The sequence below is a fragment of the Podarcis liolepis genome (genome assembly GCF_965112155.1).
Source record: "Podarcis liolepis genome assembly, chromosome: 5".
In the NCBI taxonomy this organism is placed as follows: domain Eukaryota; kingdom Metazoa; phylum Chordata; class Lepidosauria; order Squamata; family Lacertidae; genus Podarcis; species Podarcis liolepis.
The window spans coordinates 87,019,886-87,043,942 of NC_139556.1; the positions used below are offsets into that span (position 1 = coordinate 87,019,886).

Genomic DNA, 24,057 nt, shown 5'->3' on the forward strand with positions numbered 1-24,057 from the left:
TGCTATTTCAATGTACAATATTTATTCCACCTTGTTATTATATGCTGATAAGGAAATATTACCAACATAAACTGGTCTCAAGCCAGTTTAACTGATACTACATTTCTGAGATACTACAGCTTTGTTAGAGGTAACACAACCTTCTTACTGATTTACAGTATAATTCACAAAAGAAAAAAGCAGTTACACATAAATCAGTTTATGTTTCTAGCCTGTCATCCAATTTTCTAGTGGCCATCTTGCTCCATGAAAATTAGCGCTGAGCCTCCACCTTGGACTAATTCAAGGCTTTACTGTTGTTACTCTATGTGTGTAGATAGGTTTGTATAATGCCACAAAAGATAATATTTTCCTGTTTAATAGTCTGTAATCATAATAAATCCATCCATCCTCTGCAGGCACCCTCCCACTTACGTGCATCTGGGTCACAATTAAATAATAAATAAATAAATAGGCCTTCCCTTGCTCGCTGCTGCTGCTGCTGCCTGGAAGTTGCCTGAGTGAGGGAAGGTTTGCCTTCGATCAACCATTAGGACAGGGTGGGAGGCACCTTCTCCCAGCCATGTGTCTGCACCCCCATCCCGTCACCAGTTCTGCTTGGCAGCCTTCTTGGCCCTTGCCCTCTGTGGCCAGCTGCTGCCACGACACACACTAGCTCCCCATAGGCAGGCAGGCTTGGGACAGGCCAGGCAGTGGTCCTGAGTAATTTCCAGGATGCCTCTCTCTGTGTGTTAAGGAGCTATGCCAGGGGTTGACAACCTAAAGGCCATGGGCCACAAGCGGCCCATGGACCCCCGCCACCCGCTCAGTCGGCTCCCATGCGCCGTGCAGAGCAGAGCAGGGATCGCCTTCCACGACGCTGGCTGGCTTCCCATTGGCTGCAAGAAGCTCCTACAGCCAATGGGAAGCTGTGCACGCCTCCCCAGCACCAGAAGGAGCGCCGTAAATAGCATTTGCGCATGCTTGTGTGCACGCACTCCGGCCCACCGTGGCATCTGCGGGGCCGTGAACCAGCCCAAGCCACAATTTTTTTGCTGACCCCTGAGCTACGCAATGGTGCACATATATGGTTCTGGATACAGAGCTATGTAGAGTAAATAAGGTATATCCACCCAGTTATGCTGCCTGCTTCTTTTTGCCCCATCAGAACAAAATTCAGCAAGATGTCAATCACATTTAGTTAGGTCAGTGTTCCAGAGACAGGGAAATGACATAAATTTTTTATCACCTCCAAAGCAATGCTTTTCAGTGGTGTTAGTTCACACATTCAGCTGCCAATTATCATGTGTACAGTAAGAAGGAGTAATCAAGTGATGAACCTGTATACCTGAACCAGTCCTTATCTCTAGTTCTGCACCCTGATAAGAGTTTTATGTGTGACTGGAAGATTACACCTAATGAAGCTATTCCAGACTTTTTTTGAATACATAAATACGTAAATAAAAAGAGTATGAATCCAGACATAAGAATGTGAAATAGTTGCAGAAGTATTAATAGTAGCCAAAGTGTCAACTCGGTGCTACATGCTTCACAAAAGCATAAGCAACCAAGGCTCCTATCCTAACTGCACTTACTTTGGAGTAAGTTCCACTGAACACAGTCCAACTTGTGCAATAGTACTGTGTGCCCCTAAGAATAAGGTAGCAGTGGAGATACAGGCATTTACAATGAGTAGAAGAGATGCATGCCTAGAAGGTGAAGCAAAGGTTCTTCAGGAAAGGCTTACACCTGCAGCCTCTGCTTGATGGAAAAGTACAGGATGCCGTTGCAAATAATGAAGTGTTCAAATTACTCTGTATCTTCAAGATTAATGTATAATAGCCTTAATAATTTTCTCATTTCAACACTGAACTGACAACTAATAATATTACTCAGATTGAAAGAAGTTCGTAGAATCACACCCTTTGTCCTGAATGATTACAGAATTGCCTTAGGGTAAGCCTACTCCCCCCCCCACCAATCCTAATTATGACCATTTTGCAGAAAACCCAATATAGTAAATAAGGTTTAGTTCATGAGCCCGGGAATCTGTGAACTGATTTTCTTCTCGCTTACATTGCACTTACTTACACAAAAGTGGCTCCATCAGGCTCAGTGTTACTCATCATTCAGAGAAATATATATGGAAGAAGACTTATTTGGCTTACATTTTTCATACTAAGATACAATATAAATATAGTAATTTGGTTTGCACTTTCTCTTTTTAGTCCAAAATAAATGCCTGCTCATTTCCTTGAAATGACTATTCATATTCTGCTTAGCGCTGGTATTTTTCTCTCCTTTTCGCCCGTAGCCTGCTCTTCCATTCCATGCTCAGACTTCTAATGCTCACTACAAATTGCAATGTACAGGGTTCCACTGCCAATTTGCCAAATGTCTTTCATCAAACATTGTGAAAAAAAGAAAAAAAATCTCAGAGGAAAGTCAAGATACATTTACTTGTCAGGAGACAAATGGGAAAGCAGAGGGAAGCAGTAAGGGCTGGAAGCTCTGGGTTTTGATTCATAATCACTCAGCTGCTAAAACATTCTCCACAGATGCAAGTGGACAGGGCATTTGTCAATATGAAGGGTTGTGACGGGTACTGATCGTAGGGCCAAGATATGTAATGATGATGCTGGTTGGAGTAGGAGGCAATTCCATCCTAGAAGAGCAATGTCATTATCAGCCTACAGAGTTCAGCATTATCATAACATTTATTTTTCACTCCTTCCTATTTCTCCTTTCCCCCAGAATAAATCTGCCATTTTATTTCTCATTGCATTTAATCACTTCTAATTGTTTGCTAAGAGAAATAATTTTGCTGTTTTACTATTGCCTGTGATGGAGGGATGGAAGCAGGGAAATGGTTTTTGGCCTTCTGGCAGATTAGTAGTGACACATGGCTTAGGAGTAAGGTACCACCTATTTCTAGTTTCATGGGGGGACATGCATCTGGGAGGATGAGGAACGGCTTAGTTATATATTTAAATATTTGAGTCAGTCTCATTACCAAGTGCTTTTAAAACTGTGCTTGGGTCAACATTCTTCCTTCCCACAGATCCCAGCATTAGTTGGTTAACCTATTGTCCTTTTCCTGTTTGAAATGGCTTTATCAAGCAATTGCCGTAGCTTTAAGACTTGGTTCTGATCTATTCTAAGGCATGCATGTACTAGTCATTGTATACAAACCAGAGCTGATTTCTTAGTATGTGTGTTTCACTAATCCAGTGGCGGAGGTTCATGCTCCGGCACCGGGGAGTGGAGAGCAGGCGGGGGCGTGGCTGGCGTGCGTCCCGGGGGGCGTGGCTTATGTCCTGAGGGTGTGCCACCTGCGGGGCATGGCGCCCAGCGCGGGGGGGGGGGCAGCCGCGATGGCACCCCACCGGGATTGCGTTGCTGGGGGTGGTGTGCTCCCCCCACCCCCCTCCTCCACCAGTGCACTGATCCTGCCTGCCTAGTTAATGCACATCAGACTTGTAGCAGCTGCACAGACAATATATGGCAGTTTTATGAGGCTTGCCAGTCCACCCAACCCCAGGATCCTATCGCCAGTCACATGCTTATGTTGCTTCCAATGGCTGCTAGTGCAGCCATTCCTGGTTGCATCACTTCCTGCTTACTTATATATTCAAATACTTCTTTGCTGCATTCTCTTCTATTTAACACAGCACTTGTAGCTGCTTACTGCAAAGCTAAAAATATACATCCCACAATAAAAACAGCCAACTAAGAATCCCATAGTTAACCAACAATGCAAGTGTTTATAACATTAAAATAGACCTCAGGAAAAGTATTCTGGAAAAGCTAAGCTTTCACCTGGTGACATAGAATCAACAGAGAGGAAACCTGACACACCTCACCATAATGTTGGTGACATGATAGAGAAGGCCAAGCCCCAAACTCTCACACTCCTCACCTATGTGAATAATGGGCCATGGAACCAAGAAGGCAATAAATAAACAAATTCTCCAAAGTGCCTGAATTTATTATTATGTTTTAGAAACAGATTTAGTTCTCTAGGGGCAATCTGAGAGTAAGTCACTTTCAATATAGGGGATTCCTGAATTAAAACATGGAACACAGCCAGCTGATCTAAGGGCTCAGGAAAGAACCTATGGGAGTGGCATTCTTTAAGGTGCAACCAGCATTAGCAAAAGAAAAAGGTATGACTGCAATCTACTTGATGGGTCAGTTGGTGAGCCTGATGTGCCCATAGGCTGCCTGTCAGGGAATTGGCATAATAAAATTTAATCAACATGAAACGGCCAGCTTAATCCTCTGCCTTGAAAACCAGCCCAAACAGGGCTTACATACAGTAGGACAACATAAGATGAACAATTCATTCTGAGCAATCCGTGAAGAATATAATTAGTGAGTGATGTTTATAGCAGATTAATCCATACAGAATTAAAGAGTGTGCATTTGCAGAAATATTCCAGGGTCATTCAGTAGCAGCATCTGAAAGAGGACATAAAGCTAAAGGGGGAACTAAAACTTATAAGGAAGGTGATGCTGCCACTAAAAATGGCAGCCCTAGGTTGAGTCTCCTTCCAACCTGGTAGCATCTATCTCACTTTCCCCCGTCTTGACATGATGCTGGGTGTTTCTTTACCTAACCGGCTGCCACTGGCAGAGGTGGTGAAACATGTTAAGTTACTGCATCAGGATTCAGAGTAAGTTGTACTGGATGTTAAAGGGCAAGAATCAAACTCATTTTAACAGCATCCCCATATGTAACATAATGCTTAGTTCTTCCTTAAGGGGCATGCTTGAAATCAGTTGCATTCCCCTTTATTTTTGAAATAGACCTGAAATAAACTGGGAATAAAAGTGAAGTGACAAGGATGGAGGAGATTACCAGCTTCTTTCTTCTGCTTGCCTACAGCCCTTTTGCCCATTTGTATTCTCTCCTCTCACTGCTGAGAACCACTGGAGCAGCATGAAAGCTATCAGTGCAGCCTTCCTTTAATCTTCTTAGTGCCTGCTAGGGTAGCTCTTTGCCTCAGCCAAGGCAAAAGGTCATTGTTTCCCCATCTGAACAGATGTTCCCAGACAAAGAAAACCAAGGAAAGGTTGCTGAGGCAGAACTCGGGTCTAGAGGACATATCAGCAGTTGAAGGGGAAGGAAACTCTACAAGAATGTCATAGCTATATAACAATGGCTGCTAACAAAAACGCAGACCATCAGAATGTGAATGGTCCGTGCTTAGTTTCCAAAAATAGAAGGGCAAGTTGTTCAGGTCAAGCCCAGGAATCGCTCCCTCTGACCTGGAACACTATTATTGCTACTACTACTACTATTCTGCATTTACATAGCACTTTTTGTTAGCATTCATAGTGCTTCACATACATCATCTCAGTAACCATTAAAGTACAGTGGGCCAGTAGCATTATTCTCATGTCGCAGATGATGGTTGAAGCTAGAAGACAGTGACTTTCCTTGGGCTAGCGAGTGAGTCCATGGCTGAGGCAACATTTGTGCTTGAAGGATTCCTGGCTCATAGGTTATACTTTTCTCTACTGCATTGCTCCAACTGTCAAAAGAAGGAAGCCCTGGTTTGCTATTCCGAGATATGTGAAAATAGTGATGACATAGTGCAGGGTTTCTCAAACTTGGGTCTCCAGCTGTTTTGGGGCTACAACTCCCATCATCCCTAGCTAGTAGGACCAGTGGTCAAGGATGGTGGGAATTGTAGTCCAAAAACAGCTGGAGACCCAAGTTTGGGAAACCCTGACATAGTGGCATAAGAAAAGCATTCTGCAAAAGCTTTATATATGTACACATTCATTCATTAATTCATAAATGCATACATGCTATTACATCGCAAATTCCAGGGTGGAGCTCAGGTGTGAATAGCAGGACAAAAGATTATACTCCCAGTCAACACTGACTCAAATTAATCACAGGAATTCTGGCAGGGGTGGTTTCCTGCCCAGTTACTGAAAATCCTTTATAGCAAGAATTTTCATGCATGTGCTCTACCACTGAGCAAAATATTTGAACCTTTTGGTATAGGAAGCTGCATGATCAATGATATCAGACTGTGAACACTAAGAAATGTAAACTTAGAGAAATTATCTCAAAACATGAACAGGAACTACAAAAGGAAATAATTGCTTCATAACTTTTAAGGCAGTATTTTTATTTTTAAAAACCTGCACAATAAATATATGGAGTTCAATGTCATACTGTGTTGTAACGGGCAATAGCATAGTTAACTCTTTGCAGAATTAAAGGGGGACAGGTCAGTCAAGAAGATACTTCTTTTAATTTAGAGAAAAGAGTCTTTTGGATAATGAATAGTTAAACTGATTTTTTTGTGGGGGTGGGGCTGCATGAAACTGGAAGCAAATTTCCATCACATTTTAAAAGTATTTTTAGTTTTTTGGCAAAGAACTTGTATTCATGTACTCAAAACTTTATGTCATATTATGTAGAATATAGGCTTAATATCTACACAGGCGGTATGGAGTCATTCTTTTCTGAAAATTGTACTTGGGCCCTCTTACATGGAAACTCTTTCCCTGCTCATAGATGTGCAGAGTTTTGTTTTATTTTTTAGAGGACGAGACAATATCACTCTGCACAAGTATAATGCCACACTTTCCTAAATAAGTGCCATACAAGTCATCTTATGATGAAAACAGCATGGTTAAAAATGTCAGCCCTGCTAAGTCAAAATGTTACCAGCCACCACTGCCCACTTCAGTTGCCTGAGTTCCTGCTGGTACACAGACACACATGCACCCCCCCCCCAAAAAAAACCCAAATCTCCCCTGGGACCGCAGGAACAGAGAATATGGAGAGTCAGGCAGGATCTTCAGAGTTATCACTAGTAAATGAGTATATTTGGGAGGAGGGGGACAGGCTAACTGAGAGCCATGAAGCAATGGAGCCTCCCAGCCTGAGCTGATTCGCTGTTGAAGGAACAGCTCTCTTCCAGGCAGCAAGGTATAAGGCAGGCTTCCTCAACCTCCAAATGTTTTGAGACTACAATTTGAAACTACAATTCCCAGCATCCCTGACCACTGGTCCTGCTAGCTAGGAATCATGGGAGTTGTAAGCCAAAAACATCCGGAGGGTCGAGGTTGAGGAAGCCTGGTACAGTGGTGCCTCGCAAGACGAAAAGAATCCGTTCTGTGATTCTCTTCGTCTAGCGGTTTTTTCGTCTTGCGAAGCAAGCCCATTGAAGGATTAGCGGATTAGCGCTATTAGCGCTACTAGCGGCTTTTAGCGGCTTATCTGCTGATCGGATCAGCTGATAAGCGGCTTAGCGGCTTAGAAAAAGGGGGGGAGGGAAAAAAACCAGCAGGAACTCGCAAGACATTGTCGTCTTGCGAAGCAAGCCCATAGGAAATTCGTTTTGCGAAGCACCTCCAAAACGGAAAACTCTTTCGTCTAGCGAGTTTTCCGTCTTGCGAGGCATTCGTCTTGCGGGGCACCACTGTATAAGGGTTTAAGGAGAGTGATTAAAGAAATAGTGCCCCTATTCATCCCTTCCTGCCCCAATATTCACATGTGAATGCATGGCTAGAACAGATGTCTGGCGCTGAAATATTTCCTCACCGAGGGAGACAATATTCCTTATCCAAAACCAACATCATGTTACCTCATATTAAGAGAAGAAAAAATTCAGGGCAACGATTGGATTTTATATGTCTACAGAGACATTCCTAGAGCTAGGGGGTGGCAAGAGAGTTCTTTGTTTCCACTCTCATACACAGGCTCCTTATGGTTAAGCAATGCATGCTCTTAATCTGGGCTAAGTATGTTTTTTAAATAAATAAAAACCCAGCATATTTTAATGCTATACAGCATACCAATTTTGATTTACATACGTAAATAGCTGATTCTATCTGCATTCAGAAGTTTAGAAAAGGAAGCTGCTTGTATCCCGTACCTCCCTTTTAGTCCCAGAGAGGCTATAAACTGTTGGGTGACGCAAACCCTCACGCTCTCCCAGTTCAAGCCCAAAAATGTAGACATGGACATAACTGGAGGGGAGACGATATTTATAAGCATCTCAGATGGGTTTGATACCATCAAACATGGCCTTGGTCCTTTATGTCAAAGTTTATTAGCTAGGAACTGAAAAACAGTAACAGATATATAGGGCAAATAGTCTGTTAAAAATAAATAATGACTTAATACCTTGAAATCGGAGGATTACATGACCCTAGCATTTCATAAATTAGGCCACTGAAGGCTTGCTTCACAAAATGGCTGGCCATCATAATTCATTGGAAACGAAAAATGATACAGATGTTCATTTTCTATGTTAATTAGTGCATTTTTAAGAAGTATGAAAAATCTAAACCATATCAGCATCTTTTCATTGTCATTGCCAATACATTTTATTTTGGGTCTATTTTAGCGACCCTCAAGAAGAATTGTATGGATTTGTTCATGTGAGTGGGAGAAAGGAAAACAGGGGAGAGATCATTTGGTTGGGAATTTCATTCTTCATCTCTTCCTCAAATCTGCCAGTGAGAAAGGAGTGGGATACAGCAAGGGAGGGGAAATGTTAAAATATTGTAAACTGCCTTAAACCTACAAGTGACAGCGGGGTTAAAGTGGAACAAACAAACTGGGTTGAAGACGTTCGTATTCTTGAAATACGAAACCTTCCCATCACTTATTTTCCTGTAGCTCTTCTCCCCAAGTGCCTTTCTCTAATCTGATCTCAATTTTGGTACTCGAGCCAGAAAAGTGACGTTGTGAGACAGACTGCAGAAAAGGTCTGCACTCCTCAGCTATATATCCATTTTGCTCATTAAATGAGACCCCTCACACCCATCTCTCATTTTTCAGAGCAGACCTGGTTTTAAAAACATGTATCTGTGGTCTTCATTTGAACCTGAACTCCCTTGCTGTTCTAAAAAGGAGCAAGTCTGACCTGAAAACCTTTATGGAGGTTAGACCTTGTCATGTGACTGGCTATAATTATTGGTAGTTGCTTCCGTTCACCAATGCTCATCATGATGCACAAGCTAAATCTATCTGGCTGCATCAGTGGGAGAGGTGAGACTCCAAGGCCTACTCCATTGGCTTGGGTGGGAACAACTGCAGTGTAGTTTGCCCTTTCTCAGAAATGCCTCCATCAGCAGACAATCCATCTGGTCATCATCATAACATTTATGAAGAATATAGTATAATTTATGAAGAACTGGTACTTGAATCTGCTTGCCCTCCTTGTTTCGTTCACTTTTGTTTTTGTTTGGTGGATGGTAGTCCACCATTTCATAATTTTTGCACAGCGCCAAGAAAATATTAATAAACTGCCCAATCAATCAATAGTTCTCATCCCCCAGGTTCAGGGCTCACAATTAAAAAATGGAGCTGTACAAAGTACTGCTACTAACTATGAAAAAAATAAAAACAAAGAGAGAAGTAAATTGTAATGGTCACGTGCAGAGTACTGAGGTGAACTGATGAAGTGCCACAAGAAGCAGTTGAGCTTCTCATTTTTGTCCAAGCCAACTGTAGACTCATCCACACTTCCGCTTGTTCCATGTCCAGAGAGCACAGGTCCAAGAGATTTTCTCCTTGCCCTGCTCCTTTCCCAGGGAAAACCTGCTCTTTAGCTTTAAATTGGGGCAAACATAAATCCATAGAAAACCCAATTGATGTTTGAGCTGATTGAGCGATAGGGTTTCCCTGGGGTGGGTGGGAAATATACTTAAATAATGACTATATAATATTCCTTTACATGGATTCATCTGCAAAAGATTGTTTCAAAGGTGGGTGCTCAGAGAGATCCTCCATCACATGTTCAAAAAATGTGTGAGTGGATGACAGGGATGCCCAACCTAGCTTGGTACTTCCTAGCTGTGGCAGCCACAAACACACATCTATGTGTTTTGCTTGTTCTGCTTTATGCATGTACTGACACATGCATGTGAGGGGAGCGCTGTGATCTGTGAGGGATGTCATCTAAACTCGCCAATATGATGGCTTCTGATCTATAGTAGATGGCATACAAAGCCCACACCAGCACAGTAAAATGCTTTATGTGTGCAATTGTGCTGCTGTAAGCTCAGAGCTTTGGATCACTCACTGGCACAACAATTTTATGCCTCTAGAAATCTTAATACAATTCTTTGAAACGGTTGCACATACAGTCCTTTGTAGCAGACTCCCATTCATTAGAACGTGTAATGGAGTAAAGACTAGCATTTGATGAAAAGTAGAATAAGACACAAGTGTGATTTAGGAGAGCTAAAATAATTAGCAGGAAAAGACTTGTAGGGTTGCAGTGAAGTAAATGAGTTTTCATGTCACGTTTCTTATGCAATTTCTTCTACAGTGTTTAAATTGAAAATATAAAGAATGAACTTACCCAAGTTCTTTGATCAGGCAATTGGAACTGGGAGCAAAATTGAAACAAAAACAACACATTATTCCTGCTTTTGGATCCCTTATTGCAATTAATGTATAGTTCATGCTACAATAAATTGGTTTGTCTTTAAGTTGCTAAAACTCTTTGTTGTTTTTGCTATGAGTGACTAACATGGATTACCCTTCTGGAAGTGGATTATTTGTATCTGAAGTGACATTGGGCCAGTACACAACAGTGTTGAAATTCCACTTAAGGTAGGGAGGTAGGAGAGTATTTTCCCAAAGCTGGCTTGCCGTTTCTTAACCAGAGTTAAAAGGGAGCCAGTGCTGTGTCTCAACTTGTCCATCATATCCAAAATGCAGTGCGGCCATTGTAATTATTACGTTCCAAAATGATTGTTTTCAAAAAATAAATCAAGATGTGTTTATTTTAAGTGGATTTTTCTTTTAAACAGGGTCTGTGTGGTTTGGTCCTAATAGCTTCCCATAGTTTTTATGGGAATTTACAGGTATGTTTGTCAACCACTAAAGTTAATCTTTGTATGATTATTAAAACAGTAGCACAAAATAAGTTATCACACAACACTGAGTTAAATTCTGCCTTTGGAACTAAAGCAGCGTATCTCTCAGTATGTTCTAATCCTATTTTACCAACCAGCAAAATTGTGGTAGGTCCCTGACCACACACATACCAGTTTTGTGTCAAAACTCTTTTTCATTTGCGTGCCATTTGCAGACACTATCTCTAAATTTCACTTTAGACTAAAACATATTCACATACAGATTTATTTATTTTTACCTTTCTGCTCATTTACCTTATTCACAAGTGCAATGCATAACAAGTGCTTAAGGTTAAGAGATGCAATAGTGAAGCATGGAGCAGCAGCAAGCTCAGGGGAGCTGCTTCCAAACATGGATGGCAGCCCACCAAGAGCTCAATGAACCTCACAGGGTTTTTTTGTTGCCTGCTGCCATGTCGTGGTTTATCGTAAATAGTGAAGACCTACTTCACAGGATGTGGGCTGCAGAAGAAGTGAAGCAAAAGTAGGTCCTGAACATTTACAAGACAAGAGAACCAGGACAGGAAAAGACACACCAAGGAAGACTAGCAGAAACTCAGGACGGGTACCAGACTCAGGCTCATTATTCACATGATTGGTGTCACTTGAACTATGCTAAATCATAAGAGGCAGCTGGTTTACTGGCACATGGTAAGTAAGCCATTTGTATGGAGATGCTCACCACACGGCTGGGAGGATTTTCTGCAATCCTCACAAACCTTAGTTTTAGACACTTGTGGTGATGTAGGTAAAGCTGCGGCAATTGCACAGTGAGTTGATCAAGTGATAACAGCCAAAAATGGGAGTATTTCCAAGTGGTGGCAGTATTATCTAAAGACCAACCACCAGAGGAGCTAGAGTAAGGAAAAGCAAAGATCCAAGGAAAAACAGGCCGGCTAAGGGAGATCTCTCAATCTGACAGCTGATCAACATTCACTCAACCAAAGCTTTCTTTGCATCTCCAAGAAAAGTAATTTCATCTGTGCATGCTGCCGATACATGGGTAAGACTGTGAGTGCTTCAGGTGTACTATGCATAGCCTCATATGCATGCAGCCTAGATCAGCATGATCAGAGGCGTAGCATGGGAGGGGGGTCCCTGGGGGCCGGTGGCCCCGGATGCAATTTTGTGAGGGGGCTCAAACAGGCTCCTCCACAGCAGGCTCCTTTATTGGAGCCTGGCTCCACGCAAGAAGGAGCTGTGCCTTGGCTGCGGCGCTTGTGCCTGGCACAGGCTGACCCAGAGGAGGTAAGCAGGAGGAGAGTGGGTGGCAGCTTCCCTGCGCCTCTCCTGCTCTGAACTGCAGTGTGTCAAGGATGCCTGCCGCACCCCCCCCCCCCAGGGGCACATCCCACACACCGGCCCAGGCAGCGCAGGCATACGCTCCACCTCTGGGCATGATTCTTCACACAAAAAAGAGGACAATTCAAACCTACAAATGTACATGTCCACTTATGAGCCCATACCTTCTGTTACCTCATACTTTATTTTCTATGCCCTGGGCACTCCACAAGGAAGATTCCATGAGGCTCAGTCACATCCCCAGGAGGCAGACCTGTTGACCAGCCTTCCATTAACCTCTTACTACATCCTTTTGCAGGGGCTACTAGGAGGCTCTAAGTCACTGCAGCCAAAACAAGTGTACAGTGTACAGTTGAAATCTCTCATTTCAACTATAGCCGTACAAGTTTGGGAGTGAGTTCTGACATAGGGTTTATCAATATTTGTAGCTCGGTGGTAGAGCAGTTGGACTTCTATACAGAAGGTCTGGAGTTCCATTTCTACAATCTCCAGGTAGGGCCAGGGGAGCTGCTGCCAATCAGTGTAAATAATACTGAGCTAGATGGACCACTTGTTTGACTCAATACAAGGCTGCTTCCTATGTTTCTCTGTTAATTGTTGTTGTTGTTTAGTCATTCAGTCGTGTCCGACTCTTTGTGACCCCATGGACCAGAGCATGCCAGGCACTCCTGTCTTCCACTGTCTCCCGCAGTTTGGTCAGACTCATGTTGGTAGCTTCGAGAACACCGTCCAACCATCTATGTTAATTACTCTATTTTATTTCTGTTCTTCCTTTTGATCCAGAAGGCTACCCAAGGTGGCTCACATAAAATAATAAAACACAGTTCTTTTGGGTCTGTTTCCAACCCACTCTGGCATGTAGCACTCCCCTGGGGTGGCATGTACCACAACCCACACATCTCATCATCAGCATTTTATTAGTAATACTACATTTAAAATCTGCCTTCCCTCCACAAAGCCCAGAACAGCGTAAGTGGTTTTCCCCATTTTATTCTCACAGCAACCCTATGAATTTGGCTAGGCTGAGAGTAACTGGGTCACAGTCATCCAGTGATCTTCATGGCTGAGTGGGGACTTGAATATGCATCTCCCCACTTTAACAACTATGTCATTCTGGCTCTCGGGTTATTGTAGCTGATAAATACCTAACACAGTGTTAGCCACCACACAAAAATACTTCTAAAGGGGCAACAGGTTTGTGTACATTTCCCACAAGCAAAACAGAGCAATGGTTTGTGAAGTGGGGGAGTGACTGGCATTGTTATATAGGGGTGTGAGAGAAGGGTAGAGACAGTTCACTTCATCCACCTTCCACTAAGTCACCTCCGAACTTTGGTTGCTGAACACAGCTACTGCTTTGAACTCAGTGTCTGTGATCACTGCTGACGTCATGACATGCTAATCCTAGGAAAATAACACTCTCAGCTGCAATCACGTACCCACTTATCTGGGAATAGAGAATCCCAGAATTGTAGGGCCATCTAGCCCAACCCCCTGGATTGCAGGAAGCTCAACTCAACTAAAGCATACATGACAGATGGTCTGGGTAGACATTCACTGTCAGTTACCTAATTTATATGGAAATCCCCATAGTTTTCATTTTAAAAAGTAAATAGTTTTCCTTTCATTCTAAAAAGTATATCTGTTTCAAACAAGCAGCTTTGTGTGAAGATTTTACCCCTTCAGAACTTAATGTTAGAAGCGGCTCTCAGAATATGAAGTTTGGCAGAAATAAAAGATGTGATGAAGTTTACATAATCTTCCTGGGTACAGACAAAGGGACTGTCTCTTAGTCATATGACAAAACGTAGTGTGATTGTTAGAGAAAAGGTGTTTCATGGCAGCCTTTCCTCAGGTCCTACTTGCAGCTTTCCCTCAGGCATCTGGCTGGCCCATCTGTGAGACCAGGAGGCTGGGCTACATGGGCTGCAGGCCTGATCCAGCAGGCTCTTCTTATGTCCCTTCTTATAATTGCTCCCTGCCAACTTCCCTCCACCCCCCCATGGTTCCTGTTCTTTTCCTCCCCCCCCCTTTCCAGTATGTATTTATTACACAACCTTTAAAGTAGCTCAAAGCCACATGTTTGCTTCATATGGAGTAGCTGAAGCCCACGGCCAGCTTTTGCAGAAAACAATCAGTATAAAACAATAGATATATATATATATAAATATATAGCAGTCCAATCTGGTCGCCGTGTATGTAGCAACTAATCAAAAGATGCCTCTTGGAGCAAACACCTTTCATGACATACTTAAAACATAATGCAGTTTATGCAAGCCTAATTTCCCAGGTAGGCAAAGACCTCTCTACTGTTGAATACAAGACAGAATACCAGTGGCTGTGGTGCCACCACAAGATTCCCATGTGCTGATTTCAATGAGTTGGGCAGTCTATATGGGAGAAGGCACTCTTTCGGATACAGCGAAACCTCAAACCAGGCTCAGTAGCAAATTGACAGCCAATGCACGTGCCTCTGCTATGTTCACAATATGCAACTCCACTGAGCAGCCATGCTACCGCATTCTGTACTGGCTGCAGCTTCTGATCCAGCCTTGGGATGAGCCCTGCAAAGGCTACACTGCAGTAATCCGTTGCTGAGATTACCCAGTGCATGGGTCACTATGGCTAAACTATCCCTGTCCAGGAACCATCGTAGCTACTGCACCAGCCAAACCTGGTAAAAGGCACTCCTAGTCCTAGCCACTATGGTCACTTGGGTCTCTAGTAGCAACGATGGAACCATTTCGGAGGGAGTGCACCCCCTCCAGAACAGGTGAATTATTTCCTTGACCCAAGAACTGCTTACTTACAGAGCCGTCATCTCACTGGCCCTCATCCATCCCACAACTACATCCAGGCACTGAGTTGGGTCCTGAAAATCAGTACTATCCAAGAGTTCCTACAGCTGGGTTACTGTGGATCTCTCTAGTTCCTCAAAATGGGGATATTGCTGACTAGGCAGTAGTTGTCATACACCAACAGGTCCAGGGTGGGTTTCTTGAGGAATGGTGGCACAACCAGCTCACCACCACACCCTGAACCCACCTGGTCATAGCCACTTCCTGCCTAGTCCTTATCAGTCAAGAGCAGCAGGGATCAAGAAAGCACATGATTGGTAGCACTGCTGCAGGCACCTGTTCATGTCTTCAATGCCTCACTAACTGCAACAGACCCCACAGAGTAAGATCAGCTGATGCACTGGACATCTCAGTGGGATCTGCAACAAAATTATAGTCCAAATTGCTGCAGATGCAACCAATTTTATTCTCAAAGTTCACTGGAGAAGGTTTTGACATTCCCTGGACCATCATGAACAGCTCTGTAGCCCACTTGCTTGTGGATGCATGCAGTGGAGGCAGCAAAGTAAGCTATTCTCTGCCATGCAACAGGCATGATTATGTGTTCTAGCAAGTGTTTGGTTGGCCTCACAGTTGTCCAGTCTACTTTATTACTTGCAGCTCCCTGGAGTCCCTGGGAGCAATGCAAGCTCCAGAGTGCTGAAGAGGGCACTTAGCAATCATGTTTATGGCATGTCACATCTCACTGTTCTGCATTCAGATCACCCTTCTCACATTTTGGGGCAGAGATCAGAGTAAGAGTACATCCCACTCTATGCATTGGATTTACAGCATGCCAGCCTAAACACCAAAACACACATTGTATTTGCCACTGAGAAGATGTTGAAAACATTCACCCTGTAATGACTGATTCCCTGTTGTATCATTTTGATTGGGTCCATCACATTGCACATCATCCATTCTTTCCATCATACGTGAAGGCATAAGAACCATTTCTTGTGAGTTCCCCCATGTGAACAGTTCAAAAGCTATGTCAAAGAGCAATCACTTTATATAGAAGGCAGTTTTTTGCTAGCATCCTCATGACAAAACATAAATTGTAACTAAGTTCTCATACTCTAGCTACTGCTTTTTGCTGGCTCTCAAAAAACAATTAGAACAGTTATAGAATGCTTAACTCACCATCCATTGGTGATAAGAGGAGTAACAAAGAAAGATGGGTTTGACTCCATATTGTCTCAATTTATATCATTTATTAACAATAGTACAGTAATCTCCCTTTTGTCTCAGTCACAGCAGCCACTATGGAGAAAATATCTCAAGGCTCTTGACTGAGGTATACCCTGTGGATGTGAGCTTAATCTGTAATGTAAAAGATTTTCCAAGTCTGTTTTGATGCCATGAGGATGACTGCATATGAGACTTAACATTTGTGCATGCATTAGTCCTGGAAGGAAACACTTTATGCTTGGCAATTGTTTTTTAATTCAAAATACCAATTGTGATACTAGGGTTGAGCCTGGAGCCTCACGCACACGCCAAGCCCCATTCTGTGCTTAATAAGCATGGGACCCCTTTGCCCAGCAGCGCTATGGCCCATAGATTGCAGCAAAATACTGGGCAAGGTAAAAGCTGTCCCATGAGCCCTTGCTGAAGAGGGGAGGGGAAAGCCTATATAAGGCTGCTTCCCCTGGAGCTCACAGCCATTTTGCTTTGAGAGCTTCCTGCCCATGGTGGCACCCTTGGGTCAGAACAGTGCTTTTTTCTGGAGGGATGCAGGGGTACACATACCCCTAAACATTTTGTGAATCTAAGTTTGGCCTCATTGAGGGGCAGTATTTCAATATGAGTAGGATAACGAGAGTATCCCTAAAAAAAATTTTAGAAGAAAAAAAAAAAGCACTGGCTTACAGCCTTCACTGACCAATTGAGCAACTTTGGGTTGCTGGTTGACAGAGCCGGAAAGGATTTCTTTCTTTCTTTCTTTCTTTCTTTCTTTCTTTCTTTCTTTCTTTCTTTCTTTCTTTATCTCTCTCTCTCTCCCCCCCCCCCAATTGGCACTTGGTTGGGGTTTTTTCTGCCTTTCCCTCAGTGAAATTATGGCTTTCATCATCATCATCATCATCATCATCATCATTTATTATTTATACCCCACCCATCTGGCTGAGTTTCCCCACCCACTCTGGGTGACTTCCAATCGAGTGTTAAAAACATTACAGCATTAAATATTAAAAACTTCCCAACTTTCTTGGTTAGACGGAAGAACATTTTTTGTATGAAGGCGGAAATGGCATTGGTCAGGATCAACATAGTGTAGGGGGGCCCCCATAAGGGGCCTGAGGGGAGGATGAACCATGGCAAACCCCATCGTGGGTTCTGTATCTGCCCAGTTGGAATCTGCACTCTGGTCCCTAGTGAGACCTTGCTTGCTTGGCTTGCACCACGGCAAGGTTCAGCACAGGGCGACTCCTGTTGTGCAGGTTTGGAGCGATCCAGACCCAGCAGATCCACCCCATCAACATGGGGCTTGTGGAATGATGAACTGATCCAGGGACCCAATGCCATACCAACCCTTGCCCTGTCTGCTGCTGTCAATAAAGATTTGGCCTGATTTTATCCCGTCACTGTTGTACAGTCTGGCTATTTTACTGCTCTCATGGGTCACATAGTGCACCTGCCTGGGCAATGTACTGCATCCCTATAATTTTGTCCCGAAGTGTCCTAAGCCAGGTTTCAGTTAGTATAAACTATGCATTCTTTATCCACTTATTGGTAGATTCTTATGAAATAAATCTTCCCTGAATGCCAGCCTACACTAATTTGGACTACCACAAATACAGTTGCTGACAAGTTCTCATAACCTTATCCTCTGAGCTTGGCCATGCCTGCTAAGCTGCGCGTAATCATTTTCAACAGTAAAACAGTGGCTTTCTACAGTACTGTGGAGCATTCTGTTAACAAGGAGGTTAACAATCATATCGGTGTTTGCCTATAGTGTTATAAATGAAACATAGCATTAGAAATTAGAATTCCAAGATCCTAGACCTTTGTTTAGGCTACTAAACTAGCATAACCAGAAGAAGCCACCTTGACCTGACAAAACAAAAATGGTGAAGTCTATGCAAGCAGTGCTCAATTTTATCTCATGCATCAAGAAGTTACAGGTGGCAAAGGTTATGTATTAAGGTGGACCCACAAATTCCTGTGGCTTAGAAACAAAATAGACCCTAAACCTGTGACTGAGCCTGTCTGTCATGCACTTGGGTTGGACATTTTTGCCCCCTGGCAGGTATGACATAAGCAAATACCAGAAGTTGCTCCCTGTTGACATATCTTGAAAAATTGAGAAGTAGACATATGGTGGATCAGTCATATTATCATTTCACCAGGTGCTTTTGTTTGGCATAACTGCATAAGAACTTAGTTTAACAAGCACAGTGTCTTGAAAACAGAGGCTAGAAATTCAGGGAGGTGCTTTGGGTGTGCCCGGCATTTTGCTCATGCCAGTCTGCATAGTGCGACTTCTGGGCATTTTTTCTTAGAGGCATTCATGCAGATGAAAGACTACTTCCACTACACCCTAAGGGGCTTCTCTTGTGGCATCTGAGACACACAACCCCAGAATTCCACTGGGCATGTGGAGACAGTTGCACTATTCTCTTGAAGTCTTCCTGAAAAACATTGTGAAAAGTAAAACAATGCTACGTGGTTTGTTTCTCCCTGCTCACTAAAACTTGTATGTTCTAGGAAATCCGATAATGACTAAGATTCCCGTTGTTCCTGTGCACCTGCGTCTATGGCTTAACATGTTTGTTTACCATCACAACATCTTGATTGTAAAAAATACTTACTTGTGGGTGGAATAAGAATCCCGGGGATGGTCTCAAGTACTTTTCTTTTAAAGCTTCAAGTGGGTCAGTTAGCTTTCTTTTTTCTACTCTGTAAATGTTAAAATAAGAATGTTCTTGTGATGACTCAGTCTCTCATATGGATAACTATTTGATAACTTGGATTCAGAACAAGAGGCAAAACTTCTCAGGCACAAAGATCAAAGACAAAGAGGTGCGATTCACTATGCTCTTTAATGCCAATGAGGCTGGTGGGCACCCCTTAAAAAACTACGCCAATGACTCTGGAAACATTCCAGTTTCAAGTATCTACTATTATGCGCAACAGAAACTGCTGAGTGGTCTGAGCACAGTTATCAAAACCATAACTATATTATCAAAACTACAGAGTTGAAATGGCCAATTTTCTATGAAACAAAATCAAATATTAAAAACAAACAAACAATCGGACTGAAAATTTTTCTATGAAGCATTTATTATTGTTTTACTATTAATAATATTATCTGCTTTTGAAGTATGGGAAATGAGTTCCAAATATGTCAGCATCGACGCTCACCACTTCAAATACAAAATACATCTATTTCCATATTCATATTTTCTCCCCCCCCCCATAGGATTATGGTTTTTTTGTAACTCATCATGAAGGTCTGCCAAGTTTATATCATGTCAATATTGGCTAACTGTTTAAAGAATGAGAGGATTTTTTTGTTTTACATTTGGAAGTTGTAGATTAGTTAAGTTGTGCCAAGTGACTGAAGCAGCAAATTCCATAGTAGACAAATACTACAGAAATAAACAAAACGGGGGAGGGGGAGAATAATTTTAACAGGATGCTATATTTATTTAGGTCTAAATCCCATGAATGAATATCCAGATGTGATATTCGAAAACAGCAAGTTGGCGTCATTCAGCACTTGTTCATAAACGTAGGCCAGTTTTTCCCAAACTTTATTCTTTCAAAATATAAAAATAAAATGTTCCTTTCCTTGTTTAACCTGAACAGCATACTTGTAGAATATGTAAGAGTTAAAATGACTCACTCTCAGAGGAGCCCCCCCCCCCACTCCCTGTGTTTCTGCATGAGTCACTGATCTGGGTATGTCTCCTGGTGGGAAAGAAGCAAGGCCAGAGCAGTGACTCAAGCACAGGCAGATTGGAGGCCCTTCTGAGGGTGGGTAATTCTGCTGCCATCTCTGCATTGCAGATGAATGAGTTTCTCCATTAGAGAGAGAGAGTGCCATCCAAAGTAGAGGTTCATTGAAAGGATGTTAAGCCACAGCAGTAAATCATGCAGAGATGCAGTGAGCTCTCTGCTCTGTGGGTTGGTTATCGAGGGCTTTAATTAAAGAGCCTTTAATTATTTAATTAATTTTGACAACGCTTGCTGTACTCTTGCTGTGTGCTGGCATATTACATGGGAATGAACACCTTAGGCAGCTGGCAGCCGTTGTTATCCCTTGTCCAATTGCGTTTTGTTTAGATTTTTGTTCATCTGTTCTTGTGGTATGCTTTGCTCCTTTGCAACACATACGCACCTACGGCTGTACACCAACAGAAGTCAATATACTCATGGGAAACACACCAGTCTGCATTGTCAGGGGGCAGCTAGAATACTTCCACTCACGAGGAAACTATATTTGGGTACAGCTGCATGCCTGATGATAGATCCATCAGGCTTGGGCTCTTACTTACAAAGAGAGAAACTTGGCTAGCCTGCCATTTGAAGTGGCAAACTTGGGGGAACAATTTATTGTATTGTCTTTCCAGAGATCACATGAAAGACAGTACCCATTCAATGTGGCAAATAAAGAAACTATTTTATGAAAACCCAGAAAAATCTCTAATCAGGAATATCAAATTGAATTTGTTTGAATGCACCGGCTCTATCAGGTGTCTCCCTGGATAGATCCAGAAAATAGCATACATTGCTATTTCCCTTTGGAATAATTGTTCTATTGTCCTGTGTTCAATAAGATATCCGAACACACGAAGTAATATTTACTATTATTGTTATTTCATTGCTATATTACTATTTATCATGCAGTTCCTTTGGCATTAGTTGTAATACTCTGCACAGCAGAGTGCAACAAACACTTCCCAATAATTAAAAACAAATCAGTAGATTACTTGATTGTAAATAAAGGCAGAATTTTACCCTTGAGTTCCACGTTGTGTTGCTATGGTACAACGTGTTTTGAGTTCTTGAGTGAAACACCTTTGATTGCAGTGGAGATCGACGTTCCTAGTTTGCAAACAAAAGCTGGATTTGACTGCCAATTTTTAAATACATTATTTTTTCTGAAGGGAAAATTGCTTCAGATATAATAATTATTTTGTATTAAGAGAATAAATGTTTAAAAATCCCCAGTCCCTAAGCTGCATTCATTCAAATTTCAACTATTTGTGCATTTTATTACATTAAATGACTGAGGACCATAGGCCATTTGGGCCATCTGTATAGCTTGTTTCATGTGTATTACCTGTAAATGGGATCCATAAAGAAAGGTGTTGGCCTTGCATGTTGCAAAGAGATGTCCGATGACTTCCTTGATTCAAGATCAATATCTCCTTTCTTTCCTCCAAACACATGGTTTTTCCGAGGCTCAGTCTGTTTTGTACCACTAGCTCGACTTCTGCTGCCCATACTCAAATCTAGAGGCTGGTCCTGGTTGGTCACTGATGGAGCTGCTGGTTTTGAGGTTATAGGAGTAAGTGGTTTCTCCTCCTTACGTTTAGTGGTAAGGTCAAAGGGAGACTCGGAGTTTCCCTTTAAGATCTTCTTTGCTTCACCTGGCGATTGGGGTTCCATTTTCAAAGGTAACGGTCTCAAGTCTCTATCAGGAAATGGGTACATTGACTGAGAGAATGCTGGAAAAAATGGGAGGGGAAACATGGAAGGGTAAGGTAAGGCTCCAACCTTTTTGTCCTGTAGCCCCACAAGTCCTGTCGAACCAAAGTATTTTTCAGCAATAGAGGCAATGGCCTTTATAGAATCATTCACAGCTCCTGACACCGCAGTTTGCTCCTCTAAAGATGGTGAGAAGATGGAATGATTGCTGTATTCTTTCTTATTATTTACGGAAGCCAAATTCTGCAGAGAGTTTACTTTGTCTTTGAACATTTTACCATTTTCTTTACATTTCTCTTTATCACTTTCAATGTCACTTTCCAGATCAGAGCCAGAGGTGGTCTCCAGGTCACTCCCACTGGGGGTACTGACATCATCAAGGTCACTACTCTCTGACTGGTCACTGATTTTTTCATGTGGCCTCTCTTCGGAGGACCTTTCTGGTTGAAGCTCCACTGGCTTATTTTCACTTAGGTTAGGTGGGTGCTTATTTAGTGCCTTCAAAATATCCTGGGTAGCTGGCAGTGTCTGAGGATGTGTCATGAGGGGACTTTGACTTTTGATTGATTGGTCTGTGTTTGGCAGTCCTTTAACAGGAGAACTAGCAGGTATCAAAGGTGGCCTGTGGTACAAGCCTGAAGGAAACAGACCAGGGAAGCTAAAAGAAAATCCAGGAGCTGTTGGAAAGGTAAGACCAGCAGGATGCCTATTGGCACCAAAATAGTCAGCAAGGCCCGGATTTGCATGATTCATATTAACCATGGAAGATTTATCCATAGCTGGGGTTCCAGGAAGTGATATGCCTTGGCCAAAAAATCCTCCTGCCGCAAAATGGTTCTTGCCCTCACAAAATCTCCTGTGTTTATTTAAGGAAGACGTAGTGCTGAACATTTGTCCACAGTCTTTGCACTTGATTTGGGTTCTGCAATCAGCATGCATACGCTTATGACGGCAAAGGTTTGAAAACTGAGTATAGGACTTATGGCAGACCTCACCTGTGTGTAAACAACAACAACAACAAAAACTCAGGATTTAAAGTAATTTTTTCTGTTCCTCCTCCCCACACCCCATTCAGTCCCACCCAGCTGCTTTAAACTGAGCATCTGAAGTCTCTTACACTTTTAGAAAACTTACTTAAGAGTTCATTCCTAAACATGTTTACTCAGAAATAAGACCCACTGAGTTCAATGGAATTTATATCCTTGTATATGCAACTATGGCTGCAACCAACATTCCTATGTGCATACACTTAAGAGTAAGCCCCATTTAACACAGTCTGTTGATTTGAATGGGTCTGTTCTGAGTATGACCAACAATGGACAGCACCAAGGCCTTAAACATGTATAGGGGCTGCATTGTTAGTCAGACATCTGAAAGGATGAGTCTGAGTGCAGATTGCATGTAAAAAAACCAAAATTGTCCCAACCACCAAAACAAGGAATTCAGTTAGGCAAATATACTAAGAAGCAGAAAATGAAAATCCCCACATTTCTTTCCCTTTTTAAAAAAATCAACATTAGTATCATATTGCTTTATTGTTCATCATATTTGACAGCCTTGAGTATTTATATGCATTGGCCAGGATCCAGAAAAATCCATGTGCATGCACCTGAAACCCCTGTCCTTCCGATTCAGCAGTCCCCTACTTGCAAGTTGAGAAGAGATACAAAAACGTTACATGCAAGCCAATCTTTTGCACATACATGGAGTTCTGGATTATGGTCACTGCTTTATAGTACAATGATCTTTAGAGACATAAGACATAATTGCAGAAGATAATACCATATTGACCCTTGCATATGCATGAATAACACTTGCATATGCATAAGTAACTTGACCCCGTGGTTTGCTCCATTATTTTGATTGCACAAGCATATAAAGTTACTTTTATCTAAGAAAGTCTGAACAGAAGTTACCACAGGTTTAGTGCTTTTGATATATACTGCTATATATATACTGCATAACCATGATAGCTATACTGGTCTGATTTCAGAAATAAGGTACTGTGGTTGTATATGTGCACCATGAACAAAGAATACATTTTCTAAGCTAATTTCTACAGTTGGAACAATTCCTGTGGTCATTTACTAAAACAAATCTGCATTCAGAACAAATGTGTGCTCTTGGCAGGGCCTTGCCAACACAGGCATGTGGTAAGTTTTCTTCAAAATCAGGGCAAATGCAAGGAGGACCTGCAACAAAGCATTGCTGTTTGTGGCATGCTGCCGTAAAAGATTTCAGTCCTTCCATTCTCCTTCCAGTTTTGTGTCTTCCTCGGTTGTTACTTAGCATTCCATGGTCACCGAGCACAGCTAGTAGGCTTTGGGCTGTTGGGAGGGGTCCCCTCCCACTTAGGGTTTCCCCCTAAAACACAACAAAA

The 24,057-nt window shown here is 42.4% G+C and overlaps 1 protein-coding gene across 50 annotated transcripts in view; it reads right to left on the minus strand.

Annotated features, from left to right (window-relative positions):
• The window catches only part of MECOM (MDS1 and EVI1 complex locus), a 464,332-nt gene that overhangs the window by 16,227 nt on the left and 424,048 nt on the right, over positions 1-24,057 (minus strand). For 15 of the 50 annotated variants that reach the window (XM_083503889.1, XM_083503856.1, XM_083503878.1 and 12 more), the window contains 4 exons: positions 21,310-22,672; positions 20,985-21,071; positions 18,833-18,920; positions 10,323-10,349 (listed from right to left, as the gene is read on the minus strand). In XM_083503889.1, coding sequence (XP_083360015.1) covers positions 10,323-10,349; positions 18,833-18,920; positions 20,985-21,071; positions 21,310-22,672 — 1,565 coding nt within the window. The remainder of the gene's footprint in view (positions 1-10,322; positions 10,350-18,832; positions 18,921-20,984; positions 21,072-21,309; positions 22,673-24,057) is intronic. The other 35 variants (XM_083503846.1, XM_083503847.1, XM_083503893.1 and 32 more) reach the window with 6 other exon arrangements.